We start from the raw sequence: 16,664 nt of genomic DNA on the forward strand, positions 1-16,664 counted from the left end.
GAATAAAGCTAGACGCTGCTGCGTCGTCACATGGAATGGGGCGGCCTGCGAGCACTCCGTGTTCATGGGATTTGTAGTTCTTCGGACTGTACGCTCCAGTCTACCGCAACGTCATTACGCCCGCAACGTCATTACGCAAAGCGTTTACCCTAGCCGTCATCCTGTCCTTTCCACCATTAATCGGCTGCCGGTGGACAGGGAGCGCGTGCCCGTGACGTAACCGCGCTCGTGCGCACAAAGAGGAGGAGCGGAAGCAGCAGCAGGAAGATGGCGGAACGCGGCTACAGTTTTTCACTGACTACATTTAGGTGAGCCTGATACCCAGAGGCGGCCCTGCAGCTCCGGTACCACAGGCTCCTTTGATGTCTTTTTACCCGACACAGGGCAGCACCCCTTTCTCGGCGCCGCCCCGCTTTCCATCTCCTTCCTGCGCCGCGCCCGGTCACTTTGCACAGTCACCGTGCAGCACCGTTGCGCGCTCCGCAGGCGGGAGCCGGGTGCGAGGGAGATGTCAGGGAAACGGGACGGGGGCGCAGTATAATAACCGTTTGGCTCCCGGGGGGGGGGAGGCGGGGCTGCGCAGAGGGCCATCTATATCTCTGCTTTCGTTTAGGGAGCCTCCGTCATGGTGCGTGAGGCCTTGTGATGCTGTGGGGTTAGGATTCCCAGGCACGAGTGCGGGAACTATTTATTGGGGGGGCCGCCTCGTCTCTACATACGAAATCAGTAACATACTTTGCCAAAATGCATACACCCAGGGGGGCGGCATGTACCCCTACTTCCACCACCCATGATCCCCTGTGTCTGGAAGACAAAAAAAAAAAAAGGAAAACCGCTCAGAAAATAAGACCCACCACTTCTTTAGTTTTTCTTTTTTTTTTTTTATATGTTTCTACGGTGGGACCACCTATGTAGTGGGAGTTTTCTGAAAAACACAATTTTCGGCGAGATCATGGGCTGTTTCTGCGCATATTTAATTAGGTTTCAATCCAATAACCGCCCTCTTTGCTGTATCTATAAATAAATGATGTAGCTTGAATAGATGGTTTGTTACTGGTTGTGAAAGGTTTTAGTCTACCTCCAGTAGTGGGAGAACTTCTAAATTAGTACTTGCGTGGGAGGGATTAAATGGGGAGGGCAATGTTAATTTTCATTTTTTAGACGAGCGGCGCGCAAACTTTCTGTGCTGCCCCTGTCTGCCAGCCCCTATGCTCGCATCCCCCTTACCCAATATCCAGTGTCAAATGACGCGTGACCCCCACAGCATCATTTGACGCTCATTGCTATGATGACGTGCACGTCGCATGACGCACGCAGTGCCGAGGAAAGGTATGTGAAGTCCGCGCCTCCCATGTCACACTGTTGATTTCAAAGTGGCCCACAATACATGAAATGTTTAAACTTTATTGTATTGGTATTTTTATTTAATTTTTTCCCTTTTACCTGCGCAGGGATGGGCAATTTCTGGTCACCTAATTTTTCTGGCCTTGTGCTGGCACTGCTCACTGATTGGTCAGTGACCAAAGCTTATTGTTCACGGTTTATTATATATATATATATATATATATATATATATATATATATATATATATATATATATTCAGCAAAGCACTGCATGTTCAGTGTTCACACAGGTTAAGGCGTGACACAGCTTTTCCAGCTTTCACTTTCAATATTTAATTGCCAGAGGAAGGTTTGTCTACTCTATTCAAAAGGGGAATTGTACCACACTCTAAAATAAGTGGGAGGAGTTAACATGAACAATCCACAGGTTTTTTGAAGTGAAACTTCTTTAGTGGCACCTATTCTGATGGAGTAAAACGGGAGAGTTGGAGGGGAAATGTGAAACGGATGTGACGACATGGCTCCCCCCCCTCCCCTCCCCCCGCATCTACTGTGACCTGCGGCCGCCGCCGGCGCCGCTCCTAACAGCCACCGCTCCCCCCCACACACACCCGCTGTGACATGCGGCGGCGGCGGCGATAGCCGCCGGCGCCGCTCCTAACGGCCGCTGTTACCCCCACACGTCAGCTGCCATGGGTATAGCAAGATGGCTGCCGCAGAGCTTCCGGTGCTAGAGTGAAAGGTGTAGCAAGCGCGGGGATTTTAAATCAGACTCAGTGAGCCGCTGCTCAGCCTCTCACCTCCCTCCCCTTCCCTGTGTCCCGCTGACTGAGCGCTGCCAGAGGAGAGGAGCCCAGGGATCATGAAGGGTAACCGAGAGGAAGCAGAGCAGTGTGTCGCTGACATGCTGAATTGCCGAGGGAGGAGGGAGGAGGGAGGAGGGAGGAGGGAGGAGGGAGGAGGGAGGAGGGAGGAGGGAGGAGGGAGGAGGGAGATCGGACCTGGCAATGATGTCCACATTAAAAGATATCAAAAGGAAGAATAGGCTGGGGAGAGGGACATCACATTGAAAACATCACAGTCCTAGTGATTCTGTGTGTGTGCAGCGAGTAGCAGGACAGGGCAGAAGTGGATGTGCATTCCCTGCCCTTGCAGCGTGTGTGTGTGTGTGTGTGTGTGTGTGTGTGTGTGTGTGTGTGTGTGTGTGTGTGTGTGTGTGTGTGTGTGAATAAGGTACAGTCAGTGTCAGATAAATAAGGTACAGTCAGTGTCAGATGCTGCTTCTGATGGTGAGATATAGCTGCATGCAGCTCCTGGTGTCCTGTGCTCTCTGCTAATATGCACTGAAGGAACCATCCAGACTGGCATGAGCCTTCAGCAGAACAATGAAAGACTGTCAAACAGGACACACTAAACACTGGAAATCTCAGTGCTAGTAAATACTCAGGGATAAGGAAATAGCAAGGTATCTGTATGACAAATCTCAACTGTCAACCCAAATGGAATATAACATTCTTCTGTGTACTGGAAATATCTGATCTATACAAAGTCAGCAATATATCAGATTGTAAAATGCAGTGGTCACAGTACTAATACAACCTCAGTGGTGCTGTGCTTGACTGCAGGAGAGAGCACAGTTATTTGAGCAAAGGACACTATAATAATGGTACTAATTTTACAAACATGGTGTATTCATGCAGAATATAAAGGGTGAGACTATTTGTAAAACACATCTCAGTCACACGCACAGTCACCCGCACAGTCACACGCACCCGCACACTCGCGCACACTCACACGCAGTCACACTCACAGTCACCCGCACACTCACAGTCACCCGCACACTCAGTCACACGCAGTCACCCGCATACTCACAGTCACCCGCACACACAGTCACCCGCACACTCACAGTCACCCGCACACTCACCCGCACACTCACAGTCACACGCACACTCACCCGCACACGCAGTCACCCGCACACTCACCCGCACATGCAGTCACCCGCACACTCACCCGCAGTCACACGCAGTCGCAGTCACACGCAGTCGCAGTCACGCTCAGTCAACCGCACACTCAGTCACCGGCACACACGAGGAATTCACACTTAGTGCAAATAGCTAATACAGGGGATGTGTGCAGAGCACGCGCATTCTAAGTCAAATTTATTTGCGTTTTGTCAAAAATTGTATTTTGATTTTTAATTTAAACATCACCAACACAAATACAATTTCTGTGACAAAAGTCAAAGAAGTTTCACTTACTATGCGCGTGCACAGCACACACAGCTTTTTTTTTTGTTTGTTTTTGTTTGTCGAAGAGACCATCGCTGTCAGAATGCGTACCCCTAATTCCCCCCCTCCCATCTCCTCCCATCTCTGGTGTGGTTAGATTTAGGCTGCGCCTATAGTGCCGGCAACAGCGACGCGACGTCGCTTCAAAACAAATGCATTGAATCTGTAGCATGCGCTTATAGTAGGGGCGACGAAGAGACATGAATCTCTGTAGTCAGTAGAATTTGATTTTTACAGAGACGGTCTCCTCATGTGACAGGCTGTAACCAATCAGATAGCTTCTGATCTGATGCAGGGAGAGGGGAAATGTGTCTGTGTGTGAGTGCAGGGAGAGGGGGGGGTGTGATTGTGTGTGGGGGGGGATTGTGTGTGTGTGTCATTTGTCCTGGGCCCTATGATTTCTGTTGGCGGCTCTGATTGTGTGTATGTCTGTCTGTCAAGTGAAATAGGAAGGAAGAGCCTGGGCACTACGGATTTCTGCTTGTGAAAAAAAGATTTATTAAGCCAGTATGATGACGTTTCGGCCCCTATGGCCTTTCTCAAATGCTAATGGCATAGGAGCCGAAACGTCATCATACTGGCTTAATAAATTCTTTTTTTCACAAGCAGAAATCCGTAGTGCCCAGGCTCTTCCTTCCTATTTCACTTGGAATACCACCCAGAGATTACTGAACCAGGAGCACCAGTATTTATCATTATTTTCTTTGTTGGGGAGTGCAGCATTCATCTTCCTTTTTGTCTGTCAAGTGAAACACATTATATGAACAACTTTAAAATAGTAAATTCTCCCGTAATTTAAAGTAAAAGTACTGTAAATTCAGCATACAAACAGAAATTACAACTCTCCATTTCAGCCTCCCCCCTGGCTCTTGTCCCCACCCCTCTGCCTTCTGTCACTCCCCTTGTAGCTAGAGACGTCTCACAAACTCAAATTACAACATTCGCTTGGGCTACGGAGACGGGAGACGTCATCCGTAGCTGGCACTATAAGCGCAGCCTTAGGATACCCACTGGCATAGACACCTCTGTCAAAAGAGGGGATTGCTTTTTTGAAGATATATAACAATTACAGAGTTGAGATGCAAAAGTCCGTTGTATAGCCTGTGTTTTAAATGCCTTTGAGACCAGGTGCTGCTCTGGAGTTGCTGAACATTTGTATGGGTAGTAATAAATAGAGGTTCATAGCCTATCCTACCTTCAGATCTTTGCAGTGAAGAAAGACATCGGACCAAACGGAGAGAAAAATATTCATCAGTAACCAGAAGTCACAATCTGCAATCACACAAATGCAGCTATTGCATCTCTACGATATAGGTTCCACCAAATAGCTGTGAAACTTATCCTAAACCTTTGGCTAGTGTTTACCGACTGTTCCAAGAATTATCATACTTAATAAAAGCATCAATAATCTGGTTTTAATTTCTTAAATAATTAGTTGTAATTACAACTAAACATTTAATGTTAATGTGTGAATGGTATCAGTGCAAATACTAATGTTTTATTTTTCTCTAGTCCATCAGGAAAACTTGTTCAGATTGAGTATGCTTTAGCAGCAGTAGCTGCAGGTGCGCCTTCTGTTGGAATCAAAGGTATGTAGTTCTATCAAAGAATTATCAGTACATAGACATATTTGCCAAAGCTTTTGACAATGCCTACAATAAATTGATGGTAAAATTGAATACATTTTGGTCACCGTGTGAAAAGGAGGAAAGTTGCAGGGCAGATCTTATTTTTATTGGATTAATATATATGCTTAACCATTAAGAACATCACTTGCAACTTTATTTGTAAATAGATTTTTGTTAATTTATTCTTCAGCCAAATGAAATGGAAGAATGTAAATAGAATAGTATGACAATTTGTGTGTATTCACTTACTCACCAAGTTCAAAATCTAGATCCACGGTATTATAAAATGTCTTTTGGCCAATACATGTCAAACCTGCAACCACATCAAGGTTCCACTACATAGAGAAAACAAAGTGATGATCTAGTAAACCACATGGGATGTTGCACATATGCTGTGTGTAAATGGTTAAAGCTTAGAAGCACTATGTATTTACTGCACTGGTGCTCAAACATAGCACATATAGTGCTTCTAAATTTTAAGTACTTAGGCCCTAGATGCATGTCACGCATCCCTTGTCACTGTTTTCTTTCCACTTTTCTCTATGTAGTGGAGAAAATACAAGACCGTATAAAATAGGTAGTGTAGGAACCTGCTGAAATGGTCTACCTTACCCTGGTTGCAGGCTTTGGATATTACATGAGGTACCACATAATTGTTTTTACTATCCATGGGATAATTTTGGCTAAATTATGCAGTAGTGCTTTGTCAAGCAAGAGCTTCTTTTTGTTTAGTGCATTTATTTTTGTAACTTTATGGTGCTTGTTGTGCTTCAGCTGCAAATGGTGTGGTCCTGGCAACTGAAAAGAAACAGAAATCTATCCTGTACGATGAGCAAAGTGTACATAAAGTGGAACCAATTACCAAACACATAGGCATGGTGTACAGTGGCATGGGACCGGATTACAGGTAAATTGTCTACTGGTCAGATACTCTCCTTCTGACAAAATCATGAAGAAACTATTCAGACGTATTCGTTTCCATAAAACAGTTCCTATAAAAATAATGTGACATTATAAAACTAGTTTTCCATGAAAGGAATGCGTAATAAATGTTTTGAGTGGATTTTATATGGGTACATTGCTTTAAATTTCAACGACTGCGTTCATTTTCTGATCTCCTTCCAATGTGTTTGGCAGAGTACTTGTTCGAAGAGCCCGGAAACTAGCCCAGCAGTACTACCTTGTGTATCAGGAACCCATTCCAACAGCCCAGCTGGTACAGCGAGTCGCTTCTGTCATGCAGGAATATACGCAGTCTGGGTAAACTCGCGTCTTGTCTCAATACTGTGTGGGGTTTTTTTTGTTGCTGTTTTTTTTTTTAAACAAAAAATCACTTTTTTCAAAAAAACTTGAATATGAATGGGTCCTTTCTACTAAGGCTGCGCTTATAGTGCTGGCGGCGCGACCAATGACGTCACCCATCGCCATGAGCAAAAGTTGTAATTAGGTTTTTAGTGACGTCGCTGGCGACAAGACCAGTGACGTCACTAAGGGGGCGGGCCACACAATTTGATTGGTTTAGAGACAGTCACATGTGGCAACTGTCTCTAAAAAAAATCTTAATTTACCCGGCTTCAACATTTTTGGTAGCTATGTCGCGCTTACTATAAGCGCTTGCGACGGAGTCAATGTATTTGTTTCGGAGCGCCGTCGCAAGGCACTATAAACGCAGCCTAAGGCTTAATACTCTTTTAATTGGCTTCCTTGGTAAGATTCAAAAAGCTTTTCAAAATGTTACTTACTTGTAGTTTATGACCAGTTATTTTGTGGAACCTGTGAAATACATTTTTAAATTCTAATACTGACCCGCTTTCAGTTTAACTAATGATGGTTGGCACGGGAAACCGGGACAATTTACACCAGGGATCAATACACTAGACTGCACTGCAGAGTTGAACAAAAATGAATTTATTGGAATACGTTTCCACAAATTTCCAGTACATAACACACACTCCCTGCCCCCAACTGGGGGAACAACCTAAAGTCCTTGGTGCAGGGATCTCCGTTTGGAAGCTAATCCCGATACGCATTCCCAACTTGTGCTGCTGTCCTTGGTAGTATTGCTCTCCGCTAGCTAGCAGTTTTAAATTCCCTGCCATTGCTTAACTCCAAACAGCTGTGGCCGACGCTGCACGCACAGACCGCTGCTTCACTGGATGCTCCAGACCCCTGCACTGGGTCTCCTCGATTCCCTTCTGCTGACTGTCAGCTCTTTCAGCACACCACCATCACAAAGGCTATCAGGTTCAGAATGACCTTTTTTATGGCCGGGGAAGAATATTTATACCCCTGTCCCAATCAGGGTGATGCCAGCTAGTCTGGGTTGGATCAATAGTCCTTGTCTCTGCACGTAGCTCCAGACCCAGTTGATGAGATTACCGGGGTTGATGGTGGTCCAGGAAGCCAAAAAATGGCATGCTCAAATATGGTCATTCCTATCCTTAACGTGTTACAGGATGTAGGCAGATACAGGCCAATGCCCACACAATTCCCCTCCACAGTCATACAATACAGAGAGAGCCCCAGGATTTCCAGCTTTCTTGCAGAAAAAGTCCACTCGGCAGGTGGTCGACCTCTCCCTGGTTCCTCAACAGTGGTCCTAATTCCACCAGTATCCAGGCCTACAATACCAAACTGTGATTACAGCTCCTTTTGCAAGAGGGCGTTAGCCCCTGCAAGTCCACCCGCTTGAACAGGACTTAACATCAATGATTTAAATACTTTAAAAATAACATAACACTGGTACAATAAACTGTACATACATAAATAAATACATCATATCATTCACATGTAGGGGTAATGGCAGGCTTAACCATTATTTAAGAGCAGCCGAATCTACCGTAACAATGGTATTAAAATTACTATCTGGAATAGCACAAACTAAGCGGTGCCGATTTTCCTGCATACAAAGTTTTGTTGAAAGATTCGCTAAAAAGCATAAAATCGTTGTGTGTTGGCAAAATGGTCCAACAATTAATACAATAACAAAAATAACTGGCAACTAAACAAAATATTTTAATAACTTTTTGAAACCCGAATAGATTAGTGCTTACTAGTTTTGTCTAGTTTGTCTTGTATGTTCTCCAGTGTCCTTCACAGATGACCTACTGTCACCACTGGCCCCTTGTTTATTTTCCTGTCACCTTTGCTGCTCCAGCAGCCAACATCATTTGAACCCAAATGTATTCTCTTAATTCAACGAACGACAACTTGCTGAACTTTGTGTAATGCCTGTTTTTGACCAGCTTTCGTTTATACAGATTCATAGCTACTTCATTGTCTTAAACATCTCTTGATGCTAATACTTTCCTTAAATATTAACACATTTGGAAGAATCTGACTGTTTTGGGCAATTTGCTCATGTGATTGCCCTCAAAAGCAGATTTTGCTACTAGAAAAATAAGCGTGCTACCGTAACAAGTGGCCCAACTCCTAACTTTAGCTTTCTTTCTCCAGTGGTGTCCGTCCGTTTGGAGTCTCATTATTAATTGCAGGATGGGATGAGGGGCGACCATATTTATTTCAATCTGATCCATCTGTAAGTAACAAGAATTCCATTATTATTACTTATTTGTGTACCTTTATCAAAATATGTTCCTCCTGAAGTGGTGGGTGGGGATTGGCCAGAATGAGGAAAGATTATGCAAGAGTGACAGGGTCCTGGATCATTGATACAGGCACAGAGTTAAAATGAGAGCATTGTCCGTTCAGAGGATGCTATATATTAATAATTTTATTGCTTGAAGGATTAATCTGAGGTGAAAAACTGAAGTGACACTAAAAGGCTGTGTTTTGAAGGATCTAATAATAGCATGTTCATGTATAGCGCTGCTAGTTTTACGTAGCGCTTTCGAGACATTTTTAACCCGCCTCATGCCATCAAGCTAATTTATTGCATTTAGAGTAATATTGAGCACACACAGGAATACATACATAGGTTGTCCATCATATTAAAGCACCAGTACAAGCAATATCTTACGTGTGGTTTTTTTTATAAATCCGTTCTGTACTATGAGAAAATACTTGTACCATTTAAAAAAAAATTGTAAGACATTTGTAATGTTTCTAATGTAGGAAGCATTTCCAAAGTGACAGCCTCTTCCCCTTCTGATAGGCTCTGGCTCTTGAGCCCCGCCCTATCTCTAGAAGTGCACCAATTGTATCTAGTAACTGCCCAGTCACATAATATTGCTGGACTACATTGCCCACAATGCTGTCAAGAACTGAATTAAATAGCGCCGAGCAAGCGATGGAGAACAGATCGACCTGCAGCTTGGCTTATCAGTGTGCAGATTGTATTGATGCACATATAGAATGGGGGAAATATATATATCTATATATATATATATATATATATATATATATAGATATATATATTTATATATATATATATATATCTATATATAGATATATATATATATATATATATAATTTTTTATTTTTAAACTGCAGCTTTAACAATGTGTGTTTTGGGGGTGGTTATCTCAAATTCAAGAAACATAGGTAATTTAACTGGATTCTAAAACGGCTCTTTGAATTTGTATGAAGGAGACGCTTGCATTTATTTGGCTCACTTTCCTCTTAAGTTTAGCTCTAACAAAGAAAAATGTATCATTATTTTCCCCAGCATCCACTGATTAATGGTTGAAGCCTTTTGCCCTTTTCAAGCAGCTAAGATTAGTGATAAGCTTACCGTACATTATGTATAGACATAACTTGCCATACGGCAATTATAAATACAGCAGCTCTAATGCATTAAGTGATGATGCCGTTAATATGTTAAAAACACCCTATGGAGTACTATGAACCAAGAGGCCAAAGCCACTGTGTCATTTTTTTCTTTTGAAAGAATTCTCTTCTCTAATTGCATTGTCTAATCTTATACTAGTTGCCAATGAAGCAGGTTCCTCTCCTAGTCAAACATTGCACGTTTCTTCTCAAGGGTCATACAGATGTTATATCATTTCCCAAATTTTAAAGGAATAAATTGGCTGTGTATGATCTTTTATCTTCTTTTTTTGTTTTTTTTATAGGGGGCTTACTTTGCATGGAAGGCAACGGCAATGGGAAAGAATTATGTAAATGGGAAAACTTTCCTTGAGAAAAGGTACAGTGAATTTTTTTGTTTTTGTTTGCGGTCTTGTAACAGTTTACAATTTAAGTTAATGTGGTATTTATAAGCAAAATGCTTTTTTTCTTGGCACAAAATTCTGACTACCTAACAACTAGGGTTGGGCGAGAACTAATTTTCCCATAATAAGTCATTTATAGCGATAACTACCTAATGGAAAACAAAAATATCTATTCAAATTGTTCCATCCAATTTCGTGTGAAATATTCTTATAAAAATGCATTTCAAATTTAGTAAATGGAAGAGAAAAAAAGGCATATGTTTTAGTATACTTTAATTTTAATATTAAAACATTTTTAAATGAAAATGTATCTTTACAATAAAAGCGCTAAACCCTTCTCCTTGCACACCATTAGCCCCCTCTCCTGCACACATTGTGAAGGCATGGGGGGAGGAGGAGGTGAGGGTTGAGAGGCAGCAGGATGTGAAAGTCTGAGCTTCCAGACCCGCCCCCACTCCTCTCTGCCAGCTTCCGGCCATGTTACTACTGCTGTATGGAAGTGAGGGAGTAGTGTCTGGAAGCTCTGTCTGCAAACATGCTTCAGACAAGACCGCTTGTGACCCGAGCAGATAGGAATACCACCGTAATAAACAATGTAAGTATCGCGTTACCAGCCATTTATTTTATTGCCGTATTGCAATGCTACCAGTGATATTGCCCATATCTTCCTGCAATAATTTAGTGGACTTTGTACCAGGCTGCCAATAATATTAGGACTGTTGACATGGTATATAAGATTAACTCTCCAAACTACTTCCAAGGTTCTTGCGCTCAGTGCTGAAAAGCGTTTGAAGAATTGCAAAAATATCTTCTGTGGAGTGGGGTGTTTAAAAGATTCCCCTACTGCTGTGATAAAGATGCCTGTGGAAACTACCAATATAATCCAAATTTAGGGTTGTCACTAGACCAGGGGGCGAGCAGAGAGATACAGGCACACAATCTTAAGCAAAGAGGATGTAATGCGCCAAATATAAACAAACGTTTCGGTGGTGTCACGCTGCCGAGAAGTTGGTTTATATTTGGTACATTAAATCCTCTTTGCTTACGTGTGTCTCTGCTCACCTATGCATCCATTGGGACCCTTGGACTCCTTTTGAAACAGATCACTGGCAGCTAAGTACCCTCATTTGAGTGCCTGCATCCCTTCTTGTATTCACAGGAAAGGGCCCCTTGTTTCCCCTACTTGTTGATTTCATAATTGAGCCATTGATAGCATCTATTAAAGCTTGCCCTGACATCTTTGGATTAACAATTGGGAATAGCGAATATAAAATATCTTTGTACACAAGACTGTAAACACTCACTAATCCCCTGATTTTGCTTCCTAATTTAATACTGGAGTTGAATTTCTTTGGCAGTCTTAAATGTAAAAATAAACACTTCAAATATCGGAAGAAAACAATTTGAATCTATCGTTACACATGGTAAAACAGTTAAGCTATAGATACCTTTCAAGGAAATATTTTAGAGAGATTTAGCTAACTAACTCTTATGACGCACATGTGGCTAACTACCTGAATTTGTTTAGAGCTATATAAAAAAAACAGGGAAAAGGGAGACCAAAAAGCGCACCAGCACAAACGGAGCAGGAAGAAACCAGAACAAAAAAATGATTAAAAGGGCACTTTAATGTGGCAAAAGACCCATCCAATGCATTTCGAACGTCGCAGCGTTCTTTTTCAAGGAAACGCTGCGACGTTCGAAATGCATTGGATGGGTCTTTTGCCACATTAATGTGCCCTTTTAATCATTTTTTTGTTCTGGTTTCTTCCTGCTCCGTTTGTGCTGGTGCGCTTTTTGGTCTCCTTTTTCCCTGTATTGCATTGAGTAGCTGCACAGCCTGCCTGCCTGCCCTACCAGGATGTGAGTATTTGCATATTTTTCAGGGGAACCTGCCAATGAGACATATGGTGAGTGGGTTGCACCACACACCACCTGTCTTCAGGAGGATAGTACCCATTATATGACACAATAGGTACTATATCAATTGTTAGTACCCTGGTACAGTGGTCTGGCTTATTATCATTTTGAGATATACCTGCATTTGAGCGCTTCAGCTATTTTCCATATTGCTATATAAAAAAAAAACGGATCTGAACAGGTGTGAAACTGCTGATCTCATTGATGGGTAGAAGATGCACACGCTTAATAAACTTTTAAATGTATTCCATAATCTGCTCATATCTAGCCCTCAAATTTGAGTAGACTTCAGAAAACTCTTTAGTATGTATTTTGGGAAAGATAAGAAACCAAGGGTAAGTAGGTCAGTAAAGATGATGCATTCAAAGGAAATTGGTGAACTGCTGTTCCCTGGCACTCCAGAGAAGCTGATAAACGCTGGGTAGATCTCTAAAATATGGGCTTGTGCGTCTTTAAGACAAGACTGCGTCTTCCACCATAGACATGTACAAATTTTATAAGAACCCTTTCATTGCTCATACTTTAAGTCTCTCGGAGAACCTATGCTGGAAACATAACTCAATAGAACCATCCCTGTTACTGATTTTTATGAAATCTGGTCCAGTTCCTCTCCCTCAATTTAAAGGGCCAGATAGGTTGTATATGGCTGATTGTCGAGGTAAGGGCGGTGTCTGGAGACTTGGGTGTAAAATATGGACCCTGTGATAACGGTCTGTAAACATGTGTTTTTTTCAGCTAAGCTTCAAAAGCATTACTCTGCATGGGGTGTATGGATGTCGAGACGTGGCTAAGAGTATCCAACATGAGCAGGACTTTATTAAAAATGAGAATATCCTTTGATGTCCACTTTTTTGCATAATAAAGTAACAAATCTGTAACTGTGTCACTGAGGGGCACGTTTTGACACCACACCCTGTATGTTTAAAAGATTATAAGGAACAGATATTGATTTTTCACCTAGATTGGGGATTAAGATGGTCGTCTGCCTGAATGTATTGATGTGTGTCACACGTGTGTGTAAGTTTTATAGAAGTAAAGTTAGGAGTAAATTTAGATATGGAAAAAGGAGTTTAAACGTCATGTGGTAGGAGGTGTTTTACTCGGTCGTAAAACTGTCAATCGCACAGCTGATTTGCGATGGTTTTAGGTTGTGTTCAATGGGATCGAATTGTATTTTAGTCTGTTGAAATCTGATTAATATAATCTCTGCTCAGAGGCGAATTTAGGACTAAATTCTTGATTTCTCATAATTGTGATCCTGCGGCCTCTAGGGAAAATCCATGGCATTTGGTACGGTATCGGATTTTCTGTTTGTTTTTTTCTTTTATTTTAAGAAGCTGTTCTACATTTTACTTTAACACCTTTTCTTTAACCTAAGCACTGTTTTGGGCTCTGAATGAACTGGTGCACACTCTGGAGAGTATTTTACGTATTCGGACACCTTTTGCTACAACTGATTATGGTGTGTTAAAGTGCATAGTTTTTTCTATAATAAACAGGGACCTAAAGCCCTGGCAAATATTAATCTGACATCGCTTATCATATTTGCATACCCTCAGGTGGTGGCAGTGGATAGATATGATTTGCAATTGAGTAGGGGTTAATATTAACTCACAGGTTCCTTGCGAAGGAGAAAGGTGGGTTGCCTAGAGTAGCCGTGTGTATTAACCCTGGTTGAATATCTAAGTCGTGTGCTGTTTGTGCTGGTTGTATATTGGGACAGATTGAGGAGAGATATAACTCATCAACCTTTGTGGAGGAGAAGGGTGGGGCAGCTTGTGAGTTGTGTATTGCTCCTATAGAAGAGAGATTGTCCGTTTGACGGACCTTTGCGGAGGTGAAGAGTGGGAGCACTTGCAAGTGTCCGTATTAACCCTTGTCCCGTATGCAGGTTGCGTGCTAGCTGGGTGCCGTATGTGACACCTGGCAACCCTACGAGACTTGGTTCATATGAGGTGGGATTTTGGTTGTGCGATAACAAATGCCCACGAGAACTATTATAATTTATTTGGATGCCCAGTAAAACCAAATGTAGTTATGAAAATGTCTCTGTCACTCAGACATTGGGGAAGAGGAAGGGGTTAAAAGGGAGATTACCAGCAGGATTCATGTGAGACCATTATACATGCGACAGCTTTGTCACAGCTCCCGCCTCCTCCCTGCTGTGCATTAGGCTACAGCCCCACTGTCTGCGCTGCACATGTGCCTGCCATGCCTTCGAAGTAGCAACAAAGGAACATGGGGTGTAATACATAATGGGAATAAGTGCCTCAAACACAAAAGAAAAATAAATCCCTGCCCAGAAGTTGCAATCTAAGTGGTATGTAGGGAGAACTTTGAAATACAGCTCAACCCCGCTATAACGCGGTCCTCGGGGGCCACCCGATCCGACCTCGCTATAACCGGGGTCGCACTAATTTTAAAAAAAATGGCCGTCGCGCACCCGATGAGGGGTGAGGCGCCGGCAGCCCCACACGATCCCCCAGCAGCCACAGCACTACGAGTTGAACTAGAAAGTGATTGCAAAAATGATTCTTGATAATGATTTTGATCTCATGGAGCACACACAGTCAAATGTAAACTTCCCACCGCGTGTATTATCACAATCTATGCGCAACGTCGGGAGATCATGTGAGTGAGACCCTGAAGGTGCGATTCTGCTTACACAATGTGATTTCATGAGTAACATCACTCCAACGTGTGACTGTCTCCACGGAAGTGCGAGTGTGCCTGTGCGAGTACGAATCACTCCATGTGAGTGCTCTCACTTGCAGAGGGACATCCTTTCAGTGAGTGAGACTGTGCGAGTGTCACAGCGCAGTGCGACCTGCCTGCACCATGCGCTGCGGGGTGAGACTGCCTCACTCACACACTGTATGTATATATTTATATATCTGTGGTATACACCGAGCTCACACTCGCCAAAGCGCCATCCCGGGTACACTGCCAGGCCAGAGCTACCTGCCGGAAACAGGAAGTAATGAACACTTCGTGTATGGCCAAAAAAAAGTAGTTTTTTTTAATATTCGGATCCACGCTCAAACCACGTTACAAGCGGATCCGCTTTATAGCGGATCGTGCCATAACGGGGTTGAGATGTAGTTTAGGTTATGCCAAGTGTGTATGCAAGAGTACTGGGAGAGTTTAGAAATATGACCAGCCGATCGTATGTATGTCTTTATTTATATAGTGCTATTAATGTACATAGCGCTTTTACAGTGGTAATACACGTGACAATCATAAATAACAAATAATACAAATAACAGGTCATGGGAATAAGTGCTTCAGACAAAAGTAACATTTTTGAAGTGGAGTACCTGCTCCGAAGAGCTTACAATCTAATTGGTAGGTAGGAAGAACATACAGAGACAGTAGTTGGGGAATTCTGGTACATATTTTTTTATATATAGTTCGGAATTGGTTATGTAACAAATATCAGTGATTCGATTTTAGCAGGTTGATTGTAAAGTAAAATAAAATGCTTTGCATTAACATTTTTCTAAAAATAGTAACTTGGTTACATTATAAAATCTTACAATATATTTATGTGCTTATTAAGGGAACGTAAAGAAATTGGTGTTAAAGAAAATTGTGACTAGGTTAGTTAGACTGCCTATGGCAGTGAAGATATTACACAATTGAAAGAACTACACTTTAAGAATAAAAAAAAAGTGTGTTTCTTAAATCAGCAGGACTGTGCCATCAATAAAGCTGTCATGACAGCAAGATCTGGAAGACGGCATTTCATATTTTGAGGACATGCTTATACTTTATTCTGAGCTATTACACACCCACAAAGATATATTTTGGATTCAGACGTGCACTTTATTGATGGCCTATGCAGCTCTATGCCTTGACCAGTTACGTTTAGAAGCAAACTAGTGTGCTTGTGATAATGTATGATTTATTGTGGGGTTTTTTGCCTTTCAGATACAACGAAGATCTGGAACTTGAAGATGCTATTCACACAGCAATTTTAACGTTGAAGGTTTGTATCATAACAGTAGTTTGTTTTTATTTGATTTGCCTTCATTCAAACAGTTGGTTAAATCTGCTTGTTTCTGCCCTCTAATAGGAAAGCTTTGAAGGGCAAATGACAGAAGATAACATTGAAGTTGGTATTTGCAATGAAGCGGGATTTAAGAGGCTCACTCCTGCTGAAGTCAAGGATTACCTAGCTGCAATAGCATAAGTGACCTTCCAACTGTGGGGAGTTTGGTTCTAACGTAGTTGTTTTTTTTCTGCCACTAAAGGATTTAAAATGTTTTCTTTGCAGATTTTTTTGCATACTTATTTCTACCTGTATGATCTTTTTAAAATGACATGAGTAATCACAATAAACGATAAACTGA

The 16,664-nt window shown here is 42.2% G+C and overlaps 1 protein-coding gene across 1 annotated transcript; it reads left to right on the forward strand.

Annotated features, from left to right (window-relative positions):
* The first annotated feature begins 155 nt into the window (after positions 1-155).
* PSMA2 (proteasome 20S subunit alpha 2) lies at positions 156-16,664 on the forward strand. Its single transcript, XM_075586584.1, has 8 exons — positions 156-308; positions 5,145-5,221; positions 6,035-6,167; positions 6,398-6,520; positions 8,717-8,798; positions 10,294-10,367; positions 16,243-16,300; positions 16,388-16,664. Exons 1-8 carry the CDS (start codon positions 268-270, stop codon positions 16,502-16,504), a joined length of 705 nt encoding a protein of 234 aa, XP_075442699.1. The 5' UTR covers positions 156-267; the 3' UTR covers positions 16,505-16,664.

Source organism: Ascaphus truei, chromosome 2, assembly GCF_040206685.1.
Source record: "Ascaphus truei isolate aAscTru1 chromosome 2, aAscTru1.hap1, whole genome shotgun sequence".
In the NCBI taxonomy this organism is placed as follows: Eukaryota; Metazoa; Chordata; class Amphibia; order Anura; family Ascaphidae; genus Ascaphus; species Ascaphus truei.